General features: G+C 51.4%; 1 protein-coding gene across 2 annotated transcripts in view; it reads right to left on the bottom strand.

The window, feature by feature from the left end:
• The window catches only part of SIN3B (SIN3 transcription regulator family member B), a 50,160-nt gene extending 25,302 nt beyond the window's left edge, over nt 1–24,858 (bottom strand). For both annotated transcript variants that reach the window (XM_025368125.1, XM_025368126.1), the window contains exons 1-8: nt 24,734–24,858; nt 24,361–24,467; nt 22,614–22,767; nt 12,354–12,554; nt 7,159–7,302; nt 2,776–2,898; nt 1,307–1,396; nt 213–331 (exon numbers count right to left, since the gene is read on the bottom strand). In XM_025368125.1, the coding sequence (XP_025223910.1) occupies nt 213–331; nt 1,307–1,396; nt 2,776–2,898; nt 7,159–7,302; nt 12,354–12,554; nt 22,614–22,767; nt 24,361–24,467; nt 24,734–24,844 (1,049 nt within the window). In that variant the 5' untranslated portion in view covers nt 24,845–24,858. The remainder of the gene's footprint in view (nt 1–212; nt 332–1,306; nt 1,397–2,775; nt 2,899–7,158; nt 7,303–12,353; nt 12,555–22,613; nt 22,768–24,360; nt 24,468–24,733) is intronic.
• Nucleotides 24,859–26,802: the final 1,944 nt, after the last annotated feature.

Genomic DNA, 26,802 nt, shown 5'->3' with positions numbered 1-26,802 from the left:
GATACTGACTACAGATGTTACTGTTAAAGGAACCAGCTGGAGGATACCCCGGTGGTGTATCGCTCCTTACAAATGCATGGGAATTGGTAATTATCTCAATCACGTCAATTAATAAATAGGACTTTAGTAAAGCACAAAGTAACTAAAAACCAAGTAGATGGAGTTGACAGGACAGAACCCCCATGGGGAGCCCCGGGAAGTCAGCTGCTCACCCCAGAAATGGGCTGACGAGCTGCAGGAGCTCAGAGCCAGACACCAGCTCCTGGTTGAAGAGTGCGATGCAGCGGAGGAAGTTTTCGTACACCTCCTGGCTCTTCAGCACCCGGCGGACCTGCGGAGAGAGCAGTCAGGGACCACTGTGAACCCCCGCTCCTCAGCCTCTGGGCCTGGCTCACTTGGAAGTGAGTGTTTGCACACACATGGGTGTGCGATATGGGAACCAGCTGTGTAAGTAAATGAGATCTGTGCTGCAATTCACACAGCCCATGCACGCAATCCATGCACCAATCCACGGCCTGTGCACACGATCTGTGCAGCAATTCACATCCCATGCGTGTAATCTGTGTAGCAATTCACACAGCATGGGCACAAGATCCATGCTGCAATTCACAGCCCATACACGCCATCTGTGCAGCAATTCACACAGTTTGGGTACACGATCTGCACAGGAATTCACACAGTCTGTGCACGCAATCCGTGCAGCAATTCACAGTTTATGCACACGATCTGTGCAATTCACACAGACCGTGCACGCCATCCGTGCAGCAAATCACACAGCCTGTGCACGCAATCGTGCAGCAATTCACAGTCCACGCATGCAATCCATGCAATTCACACAGTCTGTGAAAGCACTCTGTGCAGCAATTCACAGTTTGTGCACGCAGTCCTTGCAGCAATTCACACAGTCTGTGCACGCGATCTGTGCAGCAACTCAGCCCATGTACACAGCCACCTTGTTTGCTCTGCCCACAGACCCTGGGCGGGAATCCCACAATCATCCCTGATACACAAAAAAGCTACACAGCTGCAGGGTGGCAGACGTGTATGTCTTCATACTCTGCTTGGACTCTCAGCACCCACTGTGGACTCCCGCCCACACCACACGCCTGGGCTGCAAGGTGGCCCACACTCCCTTCTGCAGTGAAAGCTGGGGGCCGGCCCCATCCCCCTGGTCCCACCTGTTCCATCCTCAGAGTGCACCCACCTTACCTGCCCCCCTCCCCCAGTCCTGGGGCAGGCCCAGGGAGCACCAGCCCACCCAGCTGGACATGGCATCCCTGAGATGGAAGCCAGGGCCCACCCTCACCTTGTCAAAGAAAGAAAATTCCTGCAGAGTCCCGTACTTCCCCACCGCAGCGATGGACAGGTCTTTGGTACCACGAAGTTTCATTTTTTTCTGTGGGGAGAAATTCCATGCAGTTAACTCTGCCTCCCACCGGTGGCCTCTATCCATCGCTGTCACAGAGTCACAAGAAGGCTAAGATCATGCTTTCCTTTGGGAACTGCCACAAGGTGCTCAGTGAGGGATAGGCAGGAGCCTCCCAGTTACCTAGGATCCCCGAGATGACACCTCTGCAGCTACCCGCCACTGCCAAATCTGGGATCTCCATCTCAGAGGGTAGGGCTTTGGGTAACAGGCAAGACTGCCACAGCATCCAAACGGCAAGGGAGATGTGCCCCTGGCTACGACAACCTCAGAATCCTCTCCCTGTTTTGTCCTGAGGGCCAAGACAGCAACAAGAAGCGGACAGGAAGAGGGTTGCACTGGGAAGACCCTGGAGAAGCCAAGTGTTGAGTCTGCAGGCTTTTGTCTCTAAGCTGGACTTGGACCTGAACTTGGACACACAATCATGGCAAGAAGGACAACACTGTCCATCCAGAACTATCTCCAAAGTGCCTGAAGAATGGGGATGAGCTGGGTGCAGGGGTTCACGCCTGTAATCCCAACACTTTGGGAGGCTGAGGTGGGAGGACTGTTTGAGCCCAAGAGTTTGAGACCAGCCTGGCCAACATGGTGAAACCTCATCTCTACAAAAAGGTGTGGTGGTGCACACCTGTGGTCCCAGCTACTTGGAAGGCTGAGGTGAGAGGACAGCTAGAGCCCAGAGGTCAAGGCTGACTGTGCCACTGCACTCCAGCCCGGGTGGTGGAGTGAAAGCCCATTCCCCCACCAAAGAAAGAATGATGAGGACATGCCAAAAGGACACAGGAGCCAAAGGGACCCTACCGGCCAAATGTGGAACAGCATGGACATCAACACTAGAACGGATTATAACCCAGAGTCCATATCTAATATACATAACTAAATAAATGGGAGAACGAGGAAGTTCCCACCAATAGTAGAAAGCCAAGTAGTAACCGCACGAGGAATAATGGAATCGGAAAACCACCACTGCAGGTGAAGGGCATGACAGGATCTCTGCCCTCAGCTCTGCAGTGACCAACCCGAACAAACGTGCATGGTGGCCTTGCCTGTGAGAGAGTCCCGAGGGTGAAAAGGAGACTGAGTGGTACACCGTGTTTCTTGGGACCTAGCGCGGGGTAACACTCCTTCCTCCTCTGCTTTACAATAATCTCATGGGACAGGGAGAACGGATGAACAGCCACCTTAGAGGAGAGCCGACTTCCAAAGGTCCCACCGCTGGTGAATCTCACACAGCCCCAGGTCCAGCCCCAAACCCCTGCTGGGGCCTCTGTTCCCTGGCCACCTGCTGGGAAGGCCCGATTTGCTGGGGCCCCTGCACGCGAGCACGGCTGCGCGCGGCTGACAGGTACCTTGGCGGGTGCAGACACGGGGCGGAGGAGCGAGGGCCGGGAGCGCTTCCTGCTGTGCTCTGGGGTCTTGTCGTGCTCGTTCTTCTGCACACTGTGCATCTCGCATGGCCCGTTTCCTGTAAACTGAGGACACACGTGGGAGGTGGTCAGCACCGGAGACATGGCTGGGCCCATGCACCAGAGCATGCAGAGCTGCTTCCAGCTCAGCCCACAGCCCGCTGGGCACTGGTGGCGACAGGCGCCAGACCAGATGCTCCGTCAGTGCGTGAGGTGACTCCAGCAAGACGCTCACATTCCAAGGTAACCGAATCATCACAGACTAACACTGCCAGGCTGGGAGAAGGTTCCTGTGAGGCCTTTATGGGTGAGGGAGGGAGAGGGGCCAGGGGTTTCAGGAGGGAGACACCTGAGTTGGGTCTTCCCATGCGGGGGCTCATGTGGCAAGCCACTGGTGGGGCACCTCGCCACATGCATGCCAGTGCCACAGAAACACAAGGTGCAGTGAGAGAAACAGGCAGCAAGGGGAAGTGGCTGATTTTCGCCAGGGCACTGGTGGGGGCCTTGGGGCCAGGTTTTGAAGTCTTTTCTATGAATGAGAAAGCATTTCTGGGGGATGATGTCGTCACTTGCTGGGAGCGGAGTGGGGCTCGTGACTGGTTTGGGGCCTGCCTCCCAGGCTCTACACCAGCCATCGGCTAACAGGTCAAGGATGCTTGTCCCGAGAAGGGTGCCTACAGGGTGCCAATGACATTACAAAGAACTGTTTTGCAACAGTCTATTATGAACATACTGGAAGGCTGGACGGGCAGGGGACGATGGACAGACCGCAGCTTTTCTGCAGGATGTGGGCAGGGCTGGAGAGGCCCTACAAGGTTCTGTGCTACTGCGGTCACCTCCATCGTACTCCCCCTTCCCCTGCCACCCCAGGACCGGCACAAAAAGACACCTCTAAAGACCTAAAGTGTGGGTGAGGTGGACAAGTCATGGTGCATCTGAACAAATCAGCCAGCAGCGATCAGATACCATGAGCTGGCTCTGGGCTGCTGTTAGAGACGGGCATACCTGAAATAAAACAAACAAACAACAACAACAAAAATAAATAAATAAGGAAAAAACCCAAAAAGCCAAGGGGCAGAACAAACAGGATGTCATGTGTTACTTTGTAAAAAGTATTTGTTACACATGCAAAGGAAATTTCTGGAAAGATATAAGACACTTAGAAGTGCTAACCTCTGAACAGAACTGAGTCAAGGGAGAGGAAGTTTGCATCAAAAATTTGATACTCCTGCTAATACTTACTTTTTCATTAGTGTATACTATTTTTACAATAATAATAAAGACATTATTTAGCCACAATACTACTACTACTAATAAAGACTTACTATTTAGCCACAGCCAAGACTCAGAAGAATTAAACTTATTTGGGGGGAATAATTACCCAAAACTCAAGGTTATTTCGAGAGCTGTAAGTGGAGACATTGGCATCTACACAACAATTCTCCACTGGTACATCTTTTTTTTTTTTTTTTTTTTTTTTTTTTTTGAGATGGAGTCTCGCTCTGTCACCCAGGCTAGAGTGCAGTGGTGCGATCTCAGCTCACTGCAACCTCTGTCTCCTGGGTTCAAGTAATTCTCTTGCCTCAGCCTTTCGAGTAGCTGGGATTACAGGCACGAGCCACCACGTGCGGCGATTTTTTGTAGATGCTGGAACAGTTGCAAACTGATTCCCAAAAGATGCAGCTGGGCAACCATATGACAAATGCTCAACAAGAACGGGGGACCTGGAGGGGAAACCTGCCACACGTCCAGCCAAGTTCACCAAGCAGGTATAGCAGATCTTCCCCAACGGTTCACATGGTTCTTGCTTTTCAGCTAATCTCCCAATCATGTGAACATCTGAGCTAGATGGACCCCCAAAGACCACCTAGGCTAGGGAATGGCAATTAACATAGGGTGTGTTTTCATAAATAAAATTTTATCAGCACCTAGCCACACCCATTCCTTTTGTAAAGACTTACTGGTACCCAGTCATGCCCATTCATTTTGTAAATAAAGTTTTGTTGGTACCCAGTCATACCCATTCATTTTGTAAATAAAGTTTTATTGTCACATGGCCCTGCCCAATCATTGACATATATATTCCATGACTGCTTTCAAGCTACTAGGGCAGAGGTGAGTCTTTACACGGAGATCAGCTGGCCTGCAAAGCCTGTGATATTTACTATCTGGCCCTTTGTAGAAAAGGTTTGCCAACCTCTGATCCAGGCCAGTCAAATTTAATTAGGGCAATGCCAAATTTCATCTTGGTTTCTTTTTCCTACAGTTTTAATATACATCCAAAAGTTAACATAAAGATTATACTTCACGCAACAGATGCTGCAGTGCTTTTAATAATTTTAAAAAGTTGATCCCATCTTTCTAAATATACAAGATGGCTCTAAGAATCCAATACACACTAAAAATCTTAAATTGGTAACAAATGTTATTTAAGAGTCTCATGCTCTACTGACTGAGCTAGCCGGGCGCCCTGCATAAATGCCACTTAAAGAAACCATGGACTGGGCACAATGGCACATGCCTGTAATCTTAACACTTTGGGAGGCCGAAGTGGGAGGATCGCTTGAGGCCAGGAGTCTGAGACCAACCTGGGCAACATTGTGAGACCCTGTCTCTACAATTAAAAAATAAAAGCAGGCCAGGCACAGTGGCTCACACCTGTAATCCCAGCACTTTGGGAAACTGAGGCAGGTGGATCGCTTGAGGCCAGGAGCTCGAGACCAGTCTGGGCAACATGGCGAATCCCTGTCTCTACAAAAAATACAAAAATTGGCCTGGCATCGTGGTGGTGCCTGTAGTCCTAGCTACTCAGGAGGCTGAGGTGGGAGGATCACCTGAGCCTGGGAGATGGAGGTTGCAGTGAACAGTGATCAATTATGCCACTGCACTCCAGCCTGGGTGACAGAGAGAGAGCTTGTCTCAAAAAATAAAAACAAACAAACTTTAATGCAATAAAACTTCACACACTAATGGCTACTAAAAAAAAAAAAAAGGCAAAAAAAGAAAAAAACCTGGAAAAGAACAAATGTTGGCCAAGATGTGGAGAGACAGAAACCGCAGTCCATTGCTGATGGGAATGTAAAATGGTGCGGTCACTGAAGAAAACAGTTTGGAGGCTCTTCAAAAAGTCAAACACAGAATTACCATGTGACCCAGCAATTCCACTCTTAGGTGTCTACCCAAAAGAACTGAAAACAGGTGTTCAAACAAATCTTTGTAATGAATGTTGATGGTGGCACTGTTCACAACAGCCAAAAGGCAGACACAACCCAAATGTCCATCAACAGAATATGGATAAACAGAATGTGGCTCATCCATCTAACAGAGTATGATTCAGTCAGGAAAAGGAATGAGCACTGAACCATGGTAATACATGGATGAACCTTGAAAACATGATGCTGAGTGAGAGAAGCCAGACACAAAGGCCACATAGGGTGATATTCCACCAATCTGAAATGTCCAGAATGGGCGAATCAAATTCACAGAGACAGGAAGCACATGGGCAGTTGCCAGGAGCTGGGGGAGGGGAAAGGGGTGGCTGCTGATGGAGATGGGGTATCCTTTCAAGGGGACGAAAATGTTCTAGAACTAGGTAGTGGTGAAGGTTGTACAACACTGAGGATGTACTACATGCCATGGATTGTTCACTTTCAAAGGTGAATTTGATGTTACATAAATGTCACTTCAATTTTTTTAAAAGTCTTATGTTCACAGTGGGGGAAAAAAGAGGAACTGGAACAGGCAGCCCTGGCAGCTTCAGGCCACAGGCAGGGGAGAAAGGCTGACCGTGCAGGGTGAGCCCTGAGCCTCCCTGTCTAAGGCCCCTCCTCGCCCATCTCTGCTCTCTACCACCATGGTCAGGGACAGGCCACAGGCCACCCCCACTACTGGCTCTTCCAGATCCAACCTGCTGGAGCTCCAGATCGGTCTCACCCAACAGGGGAAGCGATGGTGGGGGACCCAGCCCTCCTGCAGCTTCCCACAGGGCTGGGCTCCTAGGCAGGATGGGGCTCTGCAGAGCAGGCACAGGAGGTGGAACCCCCGGGCCCATCATCTCCATTGGAACATGCTCTCTGCTTCCCAAACCACCCCAAGACCCGGGTACTGTCTGTACAGAGAAGCACCTTGGAGAATCGTTTACGAGCTTGCTGGGCAGGTGGAGCCTACAGTGAGGAACCCCTGGGTATCGCAACCTGCGTAGCTTCTGGGGGACCCCAGCTGTGGCCTGGAGGGTGGATGGGCCTGGCCCAGCCCTGGGTCAAGCTGGCTGGAGCCCTCCCTCCTCACTGAGGCCCCCGAAGCTAGGCAGGGGCTCTCTGCACTCACCAGAGACCGCTTGGCTTCAGGCAGGAATTGTCCAAACTCGGAGAGCAGGTCCTCCTGGCCCCGGAAGAGGTTGGCCACCTCAGTGAACACCTCCTCTTCGGACATGCCTCGGAACGGTCGGCCCCTCGTGTTCAGCTGCTCCTTCTGCCAGTTTTCAGGAAAGGGAAAACAAGTCATTAGCCAAGGAGTGCTATGCCCTGGGCTGGGACACTCAGGCAGCCCTCTGTGAAGGGGACGGGATGACGCTCAGGAAAGAGCACCTGCCGGAGGAGCCCACAGGACTGTCTGCTCACGTGTGCATCTTGCTGCCCAGCATGGCCTGAGCCCCAGCCATGGGCAGGGCCTATCCAGGAGTATGGGGGGGTCTCGAGGAGGGACACCCAGCAGTGTCCACGAGCAGAGGAGGCAGGGAGGTGTGAGGCTGGCTGGAATCAGGGGTGGGCTGGGGAAGTACAAGGTCAGGGGCAAACCCCAGGCCTTCCCAAGGGAAATGGGGAGTATGGAACGGGGGAGCGCTGGGCCATGAAAGGAAGGGACTTCCACACCGAGGCACCTATTGGCCCAGAGTCACTGAGACCCAAGGAAAATGGCCTGATCCAGAGCTTAAAGCAACAAGAGGACCAAAGGGAATCCAGGCTGGAAGGCAGAAATGGGCCAGCAAAACCGAGATGGCTGTTAGAAATATGTCCTTATCAATTTTACACCCAAGACTGTCACAGAACAAGAGGCAGTGGAGCCGGAGCCTCCCAGATAATATGGCGTGGCTTCCAGAGTCCCACTCCACGGCTGCAAAGCAGGAGGAGTCCCTGCGCTGGCACCTCCCGCCCCTCTGCGCCCACTGCAGCCTGTGGGAAGGGAAGCAAGTTTTAAATCTTGGCACCAGTGGCACCTAAACTGCAGGGGAAAAAAACACCACCCTTCCAAAAAGTCATCAAAAGCCACTAAAAAGCAAAACTTAAAAATGAGCAAAGGCCACTCAGTTCAGATAATAAATAGAAATGATCCATCTGCATACAGACAGAACAACGACCACATTGACTGAAGTTTAAAGAAACAATTTAGGCTGGGCATGATGGCTCATGCCTGTAATCCCAGCACTTTGGGAGGCTGAGGCAGGAGACTGGCTTCAGTCCAGGAGTTCAAGGCCAGCCTGGGCAATACAGTGAGACCCTATCTCTACAAAAAATTTTACACTTGATCTTAGCCAAAAGGCTGAGAAATGATAAAAAAAAAAAAAAAAATTTAAACATTATGTAGGCATAGTGACACCCTCCTATAGTCCTAGTTACTTGGGAGGCTGAGGCAAGAGGATTGCTTAGGCCCATGACCCCAAGGCTGCAGTAAGCTACGACCATGACAGTGCATACTCCAGCCTGGGCAACAGAGCAAGATCTTATCTAAAATAAATAAAGAAGAAAAGAAACAATGACCGAATTGACTGATGTTTAAAGAAACAATTTAAAACAGTGCCACAGCCATCTTCTGCTCATCTGACTACGCAGACAGAAGAGGCTGGGATTTCCGATGAGGGTGTGGGTAACTGGTGCTCTCAAACATGGAAGGCAAGACCAGGCACAGTGGCTCACGCCTGTAATCCCAGCACTTTGGGAGGCCGAGGCAGGCGGATCACCTGAGGTCAGGAGTTCAAGACCAGCCTGGCCAACACGGTGAAATCCTACCTCTACTAAAAACACAAAAATAACCCAGGTGTGGTGGCGTGTGCCTGTAGTCCCAGCTACTTGGGAGGCTGAAGCAGGAGAATCGCTTGAGCCTGGGAGGTGGAGGCTGCAGTGAGCCGAGATTGCGCTACTGCACTCCAGTCTGGGTGACAGAGTAAGACTCCGTCTCAAAAAAACAAACAATCAAACACCTAAGGCAGAAAGACAAATTTGTACCACCTTTTAGAGGGAAATTTAGTGATCTCTATGAATGCATAGTACACCCTCAACTTAGAGAAGCAGTTCGTGGAAATTCATGCTGCAGAGTCAGTTCTGCTAGAATGCTTATTTTGAACGTCTGTCTAAATGAGATACAAGTACTGGGAATAATTTTGAACATGAGATGAATTTTGTGTTTGCTTCTCTTCTATTTTGTGCAGGAGAAACACCAGGTGAATGCAGACACTGCTCCTGGCTGACCAGGACCCCGTGGGAGTATGCAAAACCACGCCAGCACCCTCTCTCATGTCCGGGCGCTCTCTCAGTGTTGTGTTCCCCTGTGTTAGGGGCCAGCCCTGTCCCCATCTGAGGCCACGATGACCTGTCTGATTTCAGATATCCTCCTCCTGGCCTTCACATAATTCACAGGCTGCCACCACATCCACAAACCAACCTCAGGTCTCTTCCAAGGTCAGTACCCTATTTGCTGTAGCATTCATGTAATTCCTAGACACTTAACACGCACACAACGGTGCTGCTGTTTAGAGTCGGTGCCTATCTTTTTTTAAGTGTCACTGAGGAAGTTTTTGAATGTCATACCCTGAGTCTGTTACCCCACGAACCCTGCAGTTCCCATGACACTCTGCAACTGTGCAGAGTGAGCTCATTTTTAGGGACCCACTTATGTGAGGGTAGGACTAACCGTTCGCCCCAGCACACACAGGACATGCGTACGTCGCTGTATAATGGGTGACAGTTACCAAGGGGTGACCTGAGACAGGCTTGTGCCTGAATTTGTTGCTCAGTTAACCTCACTGAACCCAGGCTCGTTGGCACCACCAGTTCTGTGGCCATTTTATGGATAAGAACCCCGAGGGAGAAGGTGGCAGAGAGAAAGTCTGAAGGAAAATCCCACAAAGATGGAGAAACAGTAAGTAACACATGGCCAGATGGACCCTAGAGCTGCCTGGTTTGGTTCTAACAGTATCCCTGAAATACCTGAACCAACATTCTAAAACCAGGATAATTTACACAACAATTCAGACTTATATTTTAAAAAAATAGACAACCTGAGGCTGGTGTCACCAGGAGCCTGGTTTAAAATGCAGATACCATCCAGCTGGATGCGGTGGCCCACGCCTGTAATCCCAGTACTTTGGGAGGCCGAGGTGGGTGGATCACTGGAGGCCAGGAGTTCAAGACCCACCTGGGCAACATGGTGAAACTCCATCTCCTCAAAAAATACAAACATTAGCCTGGTGTGGTGGTGAGTGCCTGTAGTCCCAGTCACTCAGGAGGCTGAGGTGGGAGGATTGCTTGATCCCGGAGAAGTAGAGGCTGCAGTGAGCCGTGATGATGCCACTGCACTCCAGCCTGGGCAACAGTGAGACCCAGTCTCGGAAAAAAAAAAAAAAAAAAAAAAAAAAAACAAAGAAACTGTGCCGATGCCAGGCGGGCCCTGATGAATGGGAATCCTGCATGGCGGCCCAGGTGTCTGCATTCTCAACCAACTCCCAGCAGCCTGGTTTGGGTTCGGGGATACTGCACTGTCCTTCCCATGGCACTCTCTCTGAAGGAGTCTGTGGCAGCCCCTCACTGTGACCTCGTCTAAATGCATCTCTGGCGTCTCTAACCTGCCCCTTCCTGTGCCAAAGAACAGAGTCACTGCTCTCCCGTGCCACTGCACAGACTGCTCTCCTGCGCCTTCCGAAATGTGATGAGCCCATGAAGCCTGGGAGGGGCCCATGGATTCTACGATCACAAGCACATCCCTCCACACAGACGAGACACTCACAGCAGCCACCGGCAACCACTCATCCATGACAAGCAAGCGTTCTTAGGGCTGACAGACACTAAGGCCCATGATGACGCTGGCACGGTGGAGAGCAAATGCCTTGGAGTTCCCAGCGTGCAAATTCTATCCATCTGATCTTAAACACTTAAGCTGAAAAGAATCCCATTTCTTTACTCGACATGTCAAGGCTGCCCGGATTTCATTTTAAAAGATTTCTGCTAATTAGCCAGGCGTGGTGGCCCAGGCCTGTAGTCCCAGCTGCTCAGGAGGCTGAGGCAGGAGAATCGTTTGAACCTAGGAGGCCGAGGTTGCAGTGAGCTGAAATTGAGCCACTGCACTCCAGCCTGGGTGACAGCAAGACTCCATTTAAAAAAAAGAAAAAAAAAATGGGTTCTACTGCTAAAAAAACTTACAAGTGTTAGAGACTCCACGTCTGGGTGAAGAGGACGTCTAAGCCGCACTCATGACACACATGTCCCTCGCCACCAGCCCACCTGCACTGCCCAAGTCCCCTGCAGACGCCCTGATGCCGCTGTCTGCTCTGGCCCCTGGACCTCTGCATAGGCCGTTCCTGGCACCGAGAACGTCCACCCTTCCTTCAGGCTAACCTGCCTACTGGTTCCAACTGATCTGTCAAGATTCAACCTGACCGTCCCTCCCTGGCCCGGGACGGGCTGGGAACCGGGCTGGGAACCATGTTAATCCTGACTCACCTCTCCTGCCCACATCCTTTCTTTTCCACCCCAATCCACCTCTGAGTTTCTTCCCACCACTGCAATGAACAGCTAAGCAGGAGCAGCCATTTGTCTCTGTAGCCCCAGTTCCTGGTGCCGAGCCCAGTTGTCATCAGCAAAGTAAAGGGTGGTCGTATTGCCTAAGCAATAACAAAGTCATCTGATAAAAAGACGGTCTTGGCCAGGTGTGGTGATGCACACCTGTAGTCCCAGCTACTTGGAGGGCTGAGGCAGGAGGACTGCTTGAACCCAGGAGGTCGAGGCTGCAGTGAGCTATTATCACACCACTGCACTCCAACTTGAGTGACAGAGCAAGACCCTGTCTCAAACAAACAAACAAACAAAGATGACTGGGCACGGTGGCTCTCACCTGTAATCCCAGCACTTTGGGAGGCTGAGGTGGATGGACTGTCTGAGCTCAGGAGTTTGTGACCAGCCTGGGCAACATGGCAAAACCCTGTCTCTACAGAAAATACAAAAATTAGCTAGGTGTGGTGACGCGCGCCCATGTTCTAGCCCCAAGTAGCCTCCGCTACTTGGGAGGCTGAGGATGGAGGATGGCTTGAGCCCAGGAGGTAGAGGCTGCAGTGAGCCGAGTCTGTGCCACTACACTCCAGCCTGGGCAACAGAGCCAGACTCTGTCTAAGAAAAAACAAACATAAAAGCCCACAACTAATTAGAATTTCACAGGACTTTACGAATTCTGACAGGAAAATCTGTCAGATATCTGCAGGGCCTCAAACTGGATGAAATCCAAAACCCACAAGGAATTGTAATCTGAGCTCTTACCTGGTACGTGTGCAGGATCTCCAGGAACGACCTGTAGATTTCCGGGTGGTCTAGGAAGCGGGTCTTAATCTTATTCACATAGCTGATGGCGTTGTTGAATTCCACGGAATCGGACTCCAGGGGTACCTGGGGTTTGTCCTCTTTATACGGCACCTGCTGCTTGAAGTCCTCTGCACCGTCCCCGTGGTTGTGCGAATTCTCCTGACAAGGCGACAATGAGTTACTGCCAGGCCCGACGCCGGAAACAGACTGTGAAAAACGCCAGGCCCAGCCACTGTCTGCACAGGAACGGAAAAAACTCAGCACGGAGCCAGGTTTTATTAGAGGCAGGGAAAGATTACTTCTGAGAGCCCGGAGGCAAGCAGGGCGGGGTGCACAGGTGAGTCTCCCCAGTTCCCCTCCGCCCGATCCTTACCCATCTACTCAAAGAACACTACAAGTTCAATGAGCACCTTCCATTTGGAAAACTTCACATTCAGGAGAAATGTACAAAGTGGATGTTGAAGCCTCTGCGGCGCCAAGTGCTAGGCTGCGTATAATAGAGAAGTCTCCCACGCCTTCTGCAATCTGTTTCAGCAAGATTGCCTTCACGTGGGAAGGCACCTGCTGCCAACAGTGATGCCAAGGTAGGATACATAAGGTGGGGACGCTGGAGGTTGGAGGTGACCCACCGTCCAGGTTGTTGGGGACTTCAAGGGACATGACATTTTTGGTGCTAAGCCCCAGGCCAATCGCAACGAGGTGCATCGGTTGCTTGGGAGAAAAGACAGGCCCTGAACACCCACCAAGAATGCCCTCTATGCGTGTACTTTGCAGCCGATATGAGCAAAAATAGAAACAAGCTTGCCTCCCTCCTATGTTGTGGTGGGACAGGACCACGCCCCCAAAGGAGGAGCTGTTGTTTCTAAACCAGAATTATGCTGCACTATCCCCAGCACACAAGGGCTGGGTCTCCAGCCAGTCAGGATTCCTCCAGCCTGGCTGAGGTTTTTGCTTGCACAACCCCCGCGTGGTGAGTCCCAGAGAACGCTCTTTCACCAAAGTACAATGACGCCACCTCCCAGCACTCCTGCATTTTTCTCCGTGGCCCCTGTCGCTACCTTACGGATCATGTGTTTTACTCATTGTATTGTCTGTCAGTCCCTGACTAGATGGTGGACTCCACGAGGGCGGGGGTTTTGATCAGGGCTGTATCCTCAGTGCCTGGAACAGTATGAGGAACAGAGTGGGCTTCACCCCGTTGGGGATGATAAAGTGAACGGATGAAGGGACACACAGACTTCACTGTTTCCGCTGCCCTGCGGTGCCCAACACTGCATGTGACCCAAACGCTGACCCTGAGGATCTACTGGGACAGGCAAGGCCAGGCACACCACTGCTGTCTTGTACTGAAACAGGTACCTCTGCTGGGCACAGGCACCATCAGTGGGGTGAGTGCATTCATCAGCTCAGGCTGCCACAATGAGGTAGCCCAGACTGGCTGAAGCAACAGAAGTCAGTGGTTCTCAGTTCTGGAGGCCAGGAGGCCAAGGTCAAGGTGCCAGGAGGTTTGGTTTTCTGAGGCCTCCCTCCTTGGCTTGCGGACGGCCACTGTCTGTGTCCTCATGTGGTCGTCTCTCTGTGCACGCATGTCCCTGATGTGTGTTCCAATCTCCTCTTCTTATAACACCAATCAGACTGGATTAGGGCCCACCCTAATGGCCTCATTTAAATCACCTCTTCAAAGGCTCCATCTCCAAATACAGTCACGTTCTGAGGTGCTGGGGGCCAGGGCTAAAATACATGAATTTGGGGTGGAATGTGGGGTGCGAGGATGACACAATTCTGCCCAGAACAATGGGTACAGAGACAATTCTAGAAAGTCTCAGCTGAGAAAAGCAGAAATACAAGACGCAGAGCAGCCGCGATTCTAAAACAATTTCTCCTGGGGTGGCGGGATTTGTTCTTTTTGTTTTGAGATGGAGTCTTGCTCTGTCTCCCAGGCTGGAGTGCAGTGGCACGATCCCAGCTCACTGCAACCTTTGCCTCCCAGGTTCGAGTGATTCTCCTGTGTAGGTGGGATCACAGGCGCTGTGCGACCACGCCTGGCTAAATTTTGTATTTTTAGCAGAGATGGGGTTTCACCATGTTGGCCAGGCTGGTCTCGAACTCCTGACCTCAAGTGATCTGCCCACCTTGGCCTCCAAAGTGCTGAGATTACAGGTGTAAACCACTGCGCCCAGTCAGTCGCAGGATTCTAAGATTCTCCGGGGATGTCCGCGAGGATTCTCTTTGCTCAGGCTCACAGGGGGCTGCGTCTGTTTCTCCACGGTGCACAGGTTTGACGGCAGAAGGGGTTGGAACGCGCAGGGTGTGGGTATGTGGGGAAGCAGCATGGAGCCAAGGTCTGTTTCAGAGGCAGCTGTAGGCTCCCTGCAAGCCCCCCACCACTCCAAGGAGGCATTTCCAAGATCTGCATGCATCTGATCCCCTAAAGTGTACCACTGCGACAAGATGGGGAACCACGCTCTAGACCAGGGCTTGGCAAAAAGAGCCAGATGGGATGGTACAGCCACTGCGGGGGACAGTGTGGCAGTTCCCTCAACAGGTTGATCATGGAATTATTACTACCATATGACCCAGTAATCCCACTCCCAGGTCTATACCCAAGAGAACTGAAAACAGGTGCTCAGGCCAGCTGCAGTGGCTCACACCTGTAATTCTAGCACTTTAGGAGGTTGAGGTGGACAGATCATTTGAAGTCAGGAGTTTGAGACCAGCCTGGCCAACATGACAAAACCCCGTCTCCACTAAAAATACAAACATTAGCCAGGTGTGGTGGTGCACACCTGTAGTCTCAGCTACTTGGGAGGCTGAAGAACTGCTTGAACCCAGGAGGCCAAGAATGCACCACTGTACTCCAGCCCGGGCAACAAGAGCAAAACTCCATCTCAAAAAAAAAAAAAAAAAAAAGAGCTGGGTGCAATGGCTCATGCCTGTAATCCCAACACTTTGGGAGGCAAAGGTGGGCGGATCACAAGGTCAGGAGTTCGAGACCAGCCTGGCCAACACGGTGAAACCCCATCTCTACTAAAAACACAAAAAAATTAGCCAGGTGTGGTGGCAGGAGCTTGTAATTCTGGCCACTTGGGAGGCTGAAGCAGGAGAATCCCTTGAACCTGGGAGGCAGAGGTTGCAGTGAGTTGAGAGAGACCCCGCCACTGTACTCCAGCCTGGGTGACACAGCGAGACCCTGTCTCAAAAAAAAAGAAAAACAGGTGTTCCAACACATCCTCACATATGAATGTTCGCTGCAGCACTACGCACAACAGCCGAAAGGTGGAAATAGGCCAAACATCCATCAACAGATGAGTGGGCACGCGAAATGTGGTCCCGCCACACACTGGAGAATGATTCAGTCTTGAGGAAGGAAGCACTGATACTGGCTCCGATGTGAATGACCCCGGAAAACACGATGCTGAGTGACATGACAAGCCAGACACCAACGGCCACATGGTGTATGACCCCACTGATATGAAATGTCCAGAACAGGCAAATCCATGGAGATAGGAAGCAGACTCATGGTGGCCAGGGGCAAAGGGGAGAGAATTAGGAGGGTCAGGGTTTGATCTTGGGGTGACGTTAATGTTCTGGAATTAGTAGTGATGGTTGCACAGTATTGTGAATATACTAACACCTTAAACTGATGATGATGAATTTTATGTTATGTGAATAGTATCACAATATGAAATAGTTTTAAAAATTTAATCCTTTGAAACTGTAAAAATCACAACCAATCACGCTGAGCCAGGCTGGCTTTGGCCGCCAAGCCGCCATGTGCCAACTGTGCTGCTCTAAACCACCCAGCACAAGCCCAGCTTTCTCTCTCTCTTCTGGCACCTCCTCTCTCCCTGTGCCCTGCCGGCCTCGTCAGGCAGAGTTTGAACTGCCTCCCACACCATGACAAACCATCCTGCGTGGCCGACACATCCATCTGAGCATCCACACACAGCCCCACCTGGGTACCGATTACCAGTGAGGCAGGCACCTCACAGACACACAGCAGCCCCCCAACTGCCCCGGCCTTATGTACCTCAGCACTGGCCCACACTTTTACCCAGAGAATCAGGCATCCTGGGATCACCCCAGACTTCTCACTCTCACTGACACCCTCCCCGCTCCCGATCTACATCATTATCCACTCTGCCCTCATCACATGGGAACCCCCTCTGGTCTTTGTCACTAGTCACTCTCTCCCCATCACTCGGGGCACCTCTCTGTTCCTTATCACTGTCCACTCCGTCCCTATCACTCGGGGGACCCCTCTCCAGTCCTTGTTACCATCCACTCTGATCCTATCACTGTCTACTCAGTCCCCATCACTTGGGGACTGTCTCTGGTCCCTGTCACCATCCACTCTGTCCCCATCGCTGTCCACCTCTGTCCCCATCACTCAGGGGCCTTCTGCACTTGTTACCATCCATTCTGTCCTCATCACTTGGGGACTGTCTCTAGTCCTTGTCACCACCCTCTCTGTCCCCATCACTTGGGACCCTCTCTGGTCCTTGTCACCATCCACTCCATTTCCATCACTGTCTACCCCACCTCCATTACTTGGGCCCCCTCCCTGGTCTCCCAGGGGCCTCCTGACCCCTGATTCTCAGCACAGCAGCAGAACCGCCTCCCAGAACCATCCGGTACTTCTCACGCTCCTGGCTCCCTCTCCCCCTTCTCTCCTTCAGCTCCTGACCCTGCCGTTCTCCTTGGCTGTTCCTCAAGCATACTCACTCACTCTCACCTCAGGCCATCACACCCCACCAGGAACAGTCCCTCATGAAACAGGTCCTGCCCACAGCACCTCCTCCCACCTTTCCTCGGCCTGCTCCATCCTCTCTCTGCCCCCTCCCGCACACAGCCCGACTCTGCCCATCTGTTTCTCACCAGACCCCCACCTTGACTGTACTGGAACCCTGAGAGCAGGGCCTCTGAATAAACCCCAGGGCCTGACTCGCAGAGCCCTCAATAAACTCCAGGGCCTGGATCGGAGAAGGGGTCACCGCCTGCTCCAAGAGCCAAGAATATACAAACACAAGAACTGACTTGTTGACAACTAGCGGGACTTCCCCCAGACAGTAGGCAGGGGGCTCCCTTTGAAAGTCGAAGGGCTGTTTATGTTAGGAGCTGCACGTTAAGGGGTTATCTCTGTCTCTGTCCAAGCCGGTTGTCATCTTCCACGAGGCAGGGTCTGCCCTGAAGAGGACCCGCTAGCTGAGAGCGGCCACGTTCCCACCAGCATCCAGTTTCTCATTCCTGCACCATGCACTGCCCCCTGGCAATGTTCCAGAAGGTGGATATGGTCATGAACAAGACAATGGAGGGGCCCACCTCATCTTAAGGACTCACCATCTACCAAGGAAGAAAAACCAACAAGAAATAATGGATTTCGAACTTCTTTTCCTAGCTGTTTTGAAATATATAACCCAGGGTGGCGTAAGAATGACACAGGGTAGGGACTAGGGGGGTTCTCTGTAGAGATGACATTACAACCAAGGCCTGAATTACCCGACAGGAAATGATGCTGACTCAGGAGGCCGAGGCGAGGCTCCAGTAAGAAGCGGTTCCTTCCTACAAGTTCCCTGGGTTGTCACTGGCCACACACCATGGCCTGTGTATGTCTTTCCCCTTTAGACTCGTGTTCTCAACCGGAGCAACTCTGACGCCCAGGGGATACTCAGCAACACGGAAGACACTTCAGGTTATCACATCTGGAAGCAACTGGTGGGTGGAGACAGTGCCCAGGGTGGCCCCTCGCCATAAAGAATAGTCTAGCCCCCAAAACTGAAGTTAAGACACCCTGCACCAAAGGCTGCCCGAGGCTGGGACTCCCTTATTCACCTTCCTTAGACCTATGGGCCACTCCCTACTTGTCAGTAGCCAGCAGGCTTTGTGATAAACTGAGGGGGAAAAAATGATACTTTAAAACAGTCAAACTAGAAAAACTAAGAAACAAAGAGAATACTGCCCAGGAGTGGTGGGTCACACCTGTAATCCCAAAACTTTGGGAGGCCAACGCAGGAGGATCACTTGAGTCCAGCCTGAACAACATGGTGAAACCCTGTCTCTATTTTAAAAATGTAAAAAAGGCCAGGCACAGTGGCTCACTTCTGTAATCCCAGCACTTTGGGAGCTGAGGTGGGAGGATCACTTAAGGTCAGGGGTTCGAGACCAGCCTGGCCTACATGGTAAAACCCTGTCTCTACTAAAAATACAAAAATTAGTTGGGTGTGGTGTTGCATACCTGTAATCACAGCTACTTGGGAGGCTGAGGCAGGAGAATGACTTGAAACTCAGAGGCGGAGGTTGCAGTGAGCCGAGATCACGCCACTGCACTCTAGCCTGGGTGATAGTGAAATGGTGTCTCAAAAAAATAAAAAAGTAAAAAAAATTCAATTAAACTAAAAAAAAAAAAAAAAGAACTTTGGGAGGTCGAGGCAGACGGATCACCAGGTCAGGAGTTTGAGACCAGCCTGACCAACATGGTGAAACCCCGTCTCTACTAAAAATACAAAAATCAGCTGACAGTGGTGGCAGGCACCTGTAATTCCAACTACTCAGGAGGCTGAGGCAGGAGAATCGCTTAAACCCGGGAGGCAGGGATGCAGTGAGCCAAGATCATGCCATTGCACTCCAGCCTGGGTGACACAGCAAGACTCCGTCGCAAAAAAAAAAAAAAAAAAAAAAAAAAAAGATGGCCAGGTGCAGTGGCTCACGCCTGTAATTCCAGCACTTTGGAAGGCTGAGGCGGACAGATCATGTGAGGTCGGGAGTTTGAGACCAGCCTGACCAACATGGAGAAACCCAATCTCTACTAAAAATACAAAATTAGCCAGGCACAGTGGCACATGCCTGCAATCCCAGCTATTCAGGAGGCTGAGGCAGGAGAACAGCTTGAACCGGGAAGGCGGAGGTTGCAGTGAACCGAGATCGTGCCATTGCACTCCAGCCTGGGCAACAAGAGAAAAACTCCGTTACAAAAAAAAAAAAAAAGAAAGAAAGAAAAAAGGAGTATCACCAGGGCCTCTGTGTGTGGGAAACCCTGTGAGGCTTTCAGATGATGGCCTCTCAAAGGACTCCAGGGAGCCAAAAGCTCAAAGGACTCCTGAAGCCACGCAAGTCACAGCCTGGACTGGGCTATCTCTCATGTGTCTGTGCTGAAGCCACTCAAACAACAGCCCAGACTGCTGGGAAGCAGGGCTGGAAACCTGACAGCACCTGTGTCAATATCAACTGGAAGCGAGTGGGCTCCCAGGTGCCCCGAAGAGAACAAACCTCTATAGCTAAGACAGGAAGCCCTGGAAATGACTGTTCCTAGGCTGCAGGAAGATGACCAAGGCCCTGCTGAGTAGCTACTAAGTGAAAAGTTCTTTTCAAGCCTTTCCCCAAATCAATGGGCCTGCACCGTCATCATTGTCACCTAAGCCACCTACGGGGAGACGAGACTGCCAGCCCTCCACGGTTGGGGACCCGCGGCTACTTAAAGGAAGAGCCAACTCCAAATACAACCACAGTGTGGCGCCTGTCATGATCTAGCCCTGAAAGTCGAGTTACTCCACCGGCAGGGACTCTGCTGAAAGGCAGTGTCCACATGCAGGATGCACAGTTCACATCTTTCCACTCCGGCTGTTTCTGAGTGAGTGACAGGAACGACACCCAGTGTTTCCACAGCGTTCAGGCTCTGCAAAGTGCTCTCGTGGATGCTCCTACTGCAAACGAGCTTGGCTTTCTCCCGCAGTCGTAATTGTTCCGGAGATTAATCTTGCTAAGGCTTTCATGGTCTGAGGCGCTAGCAGTACATCTGGATCCTGGGGCTTCATTTGCAAACAGGAAATGGAAGGCTCTTTGGAGTTCAGTGGCCACACGCTTCCAAGTTCCCCTTTAAAGCTGAGACTCGGCCAGGTGCGGTGGCTCACGCCTGTAATCCCAACACTTTGGGAGGCAGAGGCGGGCAAATCACAAGGTCAGGAGTTCGAGACCGGCCTGACCAGGTGGTCAGGCCATTAAAAATACAAAAAAACTAGCCAGGCATGGTGGCGCATGCCTGTAATTTCAGCTACTCAGGACGCTGAGGCAGGAAAATCTCTTGAACCCGGGAGGCGGAGGTTGCAGGGAGCATGATTGAGATTGCACCACTGCACTCCAGCCAGGGCGACAGAGCGAGACGCCATCTCAAAAAAAGAAAAAACAACTGAGACTCGCTCCTTGGCTTTCAGGAGACAACAGGCTGTCGACGGACAGGGTCTTGCACAGAGAAGCAGCAGAATTTTTTTTTTTTTTTTTTGAGGTGGAGTCTTGCTCTGTCACCCAGGCTAGAGTGTAGTGGCACAATCTCTGCTCACTGCAACCTCCGCCTCCCGGGTTCAAGCAATTCTCATGCCTCGGCCTCCCAAGTAGCTGGGATTACAGGCATGCGCCACTGTGACTGGCTAATTTTTATATTTTTAATAGAGACAGGGTTTCACCATGTTGGCCAGGCTGGTCTCGAACTCCTGACCTTGTGATCTACCCGTCTCAGCCTCCCAAAGTGCTGGGATTATAGGCGTGAACCACCGCGCCTGGCCGAGCAGCAGCAGAATTGACACACACCTTGTACACAGAATTAATACAAAAGCACTGCCACATTACCCTTCGCTGTTCTCTTTCCAACTGACTGGACAGTCTACCATCTCTTCCATCAAAGGACAGACCTACCAAGTGGATCCAGCAGTAGATTCTGACATTCCCTGTTAAAACTCTCGGGGTGAGGCCTTGGAGGAGGTTGGGAGAGCTGGTTCACTTACACCAGTGGTTCTCAACAGGGGCACTTTTGCCCCCAAGGAGACACCAGGCAATGTCTGGAGACATTTCTGGCTGTCAGAACTGAGTGAAGGTCTGGTGGGTGCAGGCTAGGGATCCTGCTAAACATCCCATAACGCACTGGGAAGCCCCCAACAGCAAGGAATTATGCCTTAAATGGCAATAGTGCTGAGGTGCAAAAAATGACAATGGACATCTTATAAAAGGAAATATTAAGTAGGCTTTCTTTTTCTCAGAGGCGCTAGTGAACTCAAGCATGAAGACACCGCAGAGATAGCAGGGGCAGTGAGCCAGGCATGGTGGCTCACTCCTGTAATCCCAGCACTGTGGGAGGCCAAGGTGGGCAGATCACTTGAGGCCAGGAGTTCAAGACCAGCATGGGCAACATAGTGAGACCCTGTCACTACAAAAAAAAAAAATAATAATAAATTAGCTGGCCATGGTGGTGCACACCTGCAGTACTAGCTACTAAGGAGGCTGAGACAGGAAGATCACTTGAGCCCAGGAGGTTGAGACTGCAGTGAGCTATGATGGCACCACTGCACTCCAGCCTGGGCAACAGAGTGAGACCCTGTCTTTTTTTTTTTTTAAAAAAAAAAAAAAAAAAGAGGCCAGGCATGGTGGCTCATGCCTATAATCCCAGCACTCTGGGAGGCTGAAGCAGGCAGATCACTTGAGGTCAGGAGTTCAAGAACAGACTGGCCAACATGGAGAAACCCCAGCTCTACTAAAAATACAAAAATTAGCCGAGCATGGTAGCACATGCCTGTAACCCCAGCTACTCTGGAGGCTGAGGCAGGAGAATCGCCTGAACCACAGAGGTTGCACTGAGCTGAGACTGCGCCACTGCACTCCAGCCTGGGTGACAGGGCCAGACTCTATCTCCAAAAAAAAAGAAAAAAAAAAAAAAGGAGGGCCAGCACCTATCACCCAAGGAAGGACCAAAGCCAAGCCAGGAGTCCCAACTGAGCTAATAATCCTATCAACAATGAAACACAACCACCATAAACGTGGCTATTCACACACCATCTCAATCACTTTATTTTGTAGGTGGTACTGAGAGTGATCAGAGGCAGACGAGGACATACCCAAATACAAGGGCAAGCCTGCCTGGTATGCTCGCTGGGAAAGCCTCAAGCCAAGACCTCAGCAACTGCTGGGGTGGTTATTCTGTGTTAGGAGGATACCTCCCTGACATCTACTCTTGATTTAAATCTTCCAAACAGATCAATTTGGGAGGCAGAGGCTGCTTGTGTAGGTGTTTCCATATCTATTTTGATTTGTGCTAGAAGCAATGAGCATGTCTAGAAAAAGAACAGATCTTAAGTGGCTTTCTAGCAATGATACAAGAGAGACACGTGGCCCAACCTGAGTAGCAAGATACACGCAGTGAAGGCTGAGATCACCCGAACCACTGTAGCAGCATACCTGGCTCGTCAGAGGCGACTGTATGTTTAACTTGCCATTCTTGGGAATGTCTATTCTGTATCCAAGGGGAAGAAAAGCGTTGAATCCAACAATGAGGTCAGGGTGCTCGTGGAAGAGCTGTGAGACACGTCTGATGACTCCAGGAGTATCGATGCTAGAAGAAACAACGAAGTGGGCAAAACGGTCTTAGGAAGTAAATGAAAAATGTCATCTATTCCCCACTCCCTTGATACTGCCACATAAAAACCTTCTCAACAGACAACAAAGGAACCTAAAATGTGACCCACCAGGCGCAGTGGCTCCTGCCTGTAATCCCAGCACTTTGGGAGGCCAAGGCAGGCAGATCACCTGAGGTCAGGAGTTCGAGACCAGCCTGGCCAACACAGTCAAACACTGTCTCTACTAAAAATACAAAAATTAGCTTGGCGTGGTGGTGCGTGCCTGCAGTCCCAGCTACTCAGGAGGCAGAGGCACAAGAATCACTTGCACCCAGGAGGCAGAGGTTGCAGTGAGCCAGGATCACACCACTGCACTCCAGCCTGGGAGACAGAGCGAGAATCCGTCTCCAAAAAAAAAAAAAAAAAGTGCCCCATGTGATAGCATCTGTACACCATGATCTATCTCCTGACTGGCTAGGCCTGAGCTCCTTGTTTCCTCCTGGTGAGAATGAGAGAATACTGACATTGCTCAGCTCCCCCAAAACACTCCAAGAATGGGCACTCGGTTCTGAAAATGTCAGGAGAGCCAATCGCAAGGCCTGGACTCCAAGAAGTGGCAGGAGGCCAAAGTCCTCCAAGCAATGTGAAAAATTCCCTCATTTCATATCAGATAGAGATGACTATGACACAGGTTTCCATCTCAGCAAACAATTGCAATGCATAAATACCAATGGTACCGCCAAGTATGGGAAACGTGTAATAGGAGGGAAGAGATGGAGTCTCCCTTCAGGTTGCATTGCAGCCCAGCCCTTAGAACTGGGCTCCTGGAAAGAAACCAGGCCATCCCCACCATGTTTCCTAAGAGGAGACAGCAGTAAGGTAAGGATATGACCTCCATGAGTCTGACTCAGAGGGTCTGAGTTCTAGTGTCACCTCTGCCACTTAGGTGGGTCCCTTAGCCACTCCAAGTCTCAGTGAGCCTTCTATAAAAACAAGGGCATGATCCCAGCGTTTCCCATCTATCTGTAATCCTCCTTGATTCTGGGCCTGCAAAATCAGCTCATGTGTTTTAAACGTTTTCTGTGTGCCAGCTCCCTTACTAAGCATTTTATGCGTCTTACTTCCAAGCAGGCCTGGGACCACAGTGAGCCCAGAGAAGCATCTTGAGGACAAGATTAAAGGGGAAGAGGGTGCCAAAAATTTCAATCATCAAGACAAATAACATTTTACAGAGTTTGAAAATAAAAAATCAAAATGGGTCCCACCAAATCTTTCATGAACAAAACTAATTTTAAAATCAACATATGAAATCAAGGCTGGATTTGACTCTATGAGTGTGCACGGCCTTGCCCTCCCTGCCTCCCCCCAGATCCCTGTCCCGCTTCCAGGAATCCCCACAAAGCTCCACAAGGTGGGTACTATCCATTTTCATTTTTGTTACGGGAAGGAGCTAAGACTTGGAGAGATTCGACAACCTGCGCAAGGTCACCCGGCCCAGGGGGGCAGCCTGGGGAGGGGAGGTCTCACCCCGCTAGGCCTGATTCCGGCCCAGGGGGGCCCCCCGAGGTGGAAAGGGGCCCCGCGGGTACCTCTGGCTTTTGAACTCCTTCATGATCTCCAGGAAGCCGTTGTAGGTGGCGGGGTCGCTGCCAAAGCGGATCTTCACCTGGTCCAGATAGGTGAGGGCGTCTTCTACCTGCAGAGAGGGGGAGGGTCCCGGTGGGCCCGGGTCGCGGGAGGAGGGGACGAGGGGCCGGGGTCCCTGAGGGGAAGAGGATGGGCTGGGCCTTCGGAGGGCGGAGGTGAGTGGTGAGGGGTGAGGGGTCCGGGGCCGTGCAGAGGGGAGGCCGAGGCTGGGCCGGGGCCGGGCGGGGCCGGGGTCGGGCGGGGCCTGGGTGAGGGGCGCCCGCCCGCGGGGTCCAGAGGATGGGGTCCCCGAGTGAGGGCGGGGACGCCACTCACGTGCACTGGCAGCTTCTCGTGGCCAGCGGAGCCCGAGCGACCCCAGCGGGCGCCGCTCAGCCCCCGGCCCGCGGGGCCGCCGCCACCGCTGCCGCCGCCAGCGTGCGCCATGTCCGAAGTCGGAGCTGCGCCCCGCCCCGCCCCCGCCCGAGGGCCTGCCGCGCATGCGCAGCCTCCGCCTTTGGAGGCGGGGTTTGATGATGTTAGAGGGGCGGTGCTCTTTGAGGGACTAGTCGTGAAGATCGTCTCCTTAAGATTGGTGTCATAATTAATGATTTATATAGCAGGGGTAGGCGAAGCAAGACCCGCCGGCTGCTTTGTCCGGCCCTGCAAGCTCAGAATTATTTTTACATGTTTACATAGCTGGGGGAAAAATCCAAAGGAGAAGAATAGTCTATGACCTGTGAAAAGTTTCTGAAATTCACATTTCAGTGTCCCTGAATAAAGTTTTATTGGCACACAGACACGCCCACGCGTTTACCTACCATCTCTGCCTGCTTTTGCCTTGCAACAGAGTAGGTAGTTGCTAAAGATGCTACAGATCTGCAGAACCTGAAGTATTTACGATCTTGCCTTTTATGGAAAAAGTTTGTTGGCCCCTGCTTTATAGAGTTGATAGGACAATGAAGTATGAACACCCAGCGCCCTAATACAGGGCCTTGCGTGGTGAATTTTTGCTAAATGGCCTTTGAGTTACTCCTACTCCTCCCACCTTCACTTCCCTATCCATGGCCTCATCACTTCCCATCTGGACCAGTTTAGGAGGCTCCTACCCCTGGTACTTTCTCAGCCCTGGTACTATCAAGAACTCTAGGCTGGGGTAGTGGCTCACGCCTGTAATCCCAGCACTTTGGGAGACAGAGGCGGGAGAATTGCTTGAGGTCAGGAGTTCAAGACCAACCTGGCAGCATAGCAAGACCTACGTCTCTACTAAAAAAAATTAAAATGAGGCTGGGCGCGGTGGCTCACGCCTGTAATCCCAGCACTTTGGGAGGCTGAAGCGGACGGATCACAAGGTCAGGAGTTCGAGACTAGCCTGGCCAATATAGTGAAACCCTATCTCTACTAAAACTACAAAAGAATTAGCCAGGCGTGGTGGCAGGCACCTGTAGTCCCACCTACTTGGGAGGCTGAGGCAGGAGAATCGCTTGAACCCAGAAGGTGGAGGTTGTCGTGAGCCAAGATCCTGCCGTTGCACTATAGCCTGGGCAACAGAGCAAGACTCTGTCTCAAAAAAAAAAAAAAAAAAAATGAAAATGAAAAAATTGGCTGGGCGCTGTGGCTCACGCCTGTAATCCCAGAACTTTGGGACGCCAAGGCGGGTGGATCACCTGAGGTCGGGAGTTGGAGACTAGCCTGACCAACACAGAGAAATCCCATCTCTACTAAAAATACAAAATTAGCCAGGCTTGGTAGCACATGCCTGTAATCCCAGCTACTCGGGAGGCTGAGGCAGGAGAATTGCTTGAACCCAGGAGGTGGAGGTTACAGTGAGCCAAGATCGTGCCATCGCACTCCAGCCTGGGCAACAAGAGCAAAACTCTGTCTCTAAATAAATAAATAAATAAATAAAATGAAAAATGAAAAAATTAGCTGAGCATGGTGGTGCACACGTGTAGCCCCAGCTACTCGGGAGGCTGAGGCAGGAGGATTGCTTATGCCCAAGAGTTCAAGGCTGCAGTGAGCCGTGATCTTGCCACTGCACTCCAGCCTGGGAAGCATAACAGTGCCTTTTTTTTTTTTTTTTTTAAGCATCTTGTCTCTTAAAAAAAACAAATAGAGAAACAAAAAACTCCACTCATTCCACCACTGCTTTCAAACCTCCAAGGTCTTCCTATTTCTAATGAGATGAAATCTAAGCACCTACATTGCAGGCTGTCAGAATTGGTCCTTAGGAACCTTTTCCTGCAGGATTTTCCACCAAAGCAAACTGCCTCTGTGCAGAACTTCACACCATTGCCTGACCAACTTGGCTGCTTCCTGGCCCCAAGCATTGGCACTCACCATTTCCTTTGCCAAAAGTCCTGTCATGCCTCTTTGTTATTCAGAAAGCACCTGTACATCCTTTT

This window comes from Theropithecus gelada, chromosome 19 (assembly GCF_003255815.1).
Source record: "Theropithecus gelada isolate Dixy chromosome 19, Tgel_1.0, whole genome shotgun sequence".
Lineage (NCBI taxonomy): Eukaryota > Metazoa > Chordata > Mammalia > Primates > Cercopithecidae > Theropithecus > Theropithecus gelada.
This window is presented reverse-complemented; position numbering and strand designations above follow the sequence as displayed.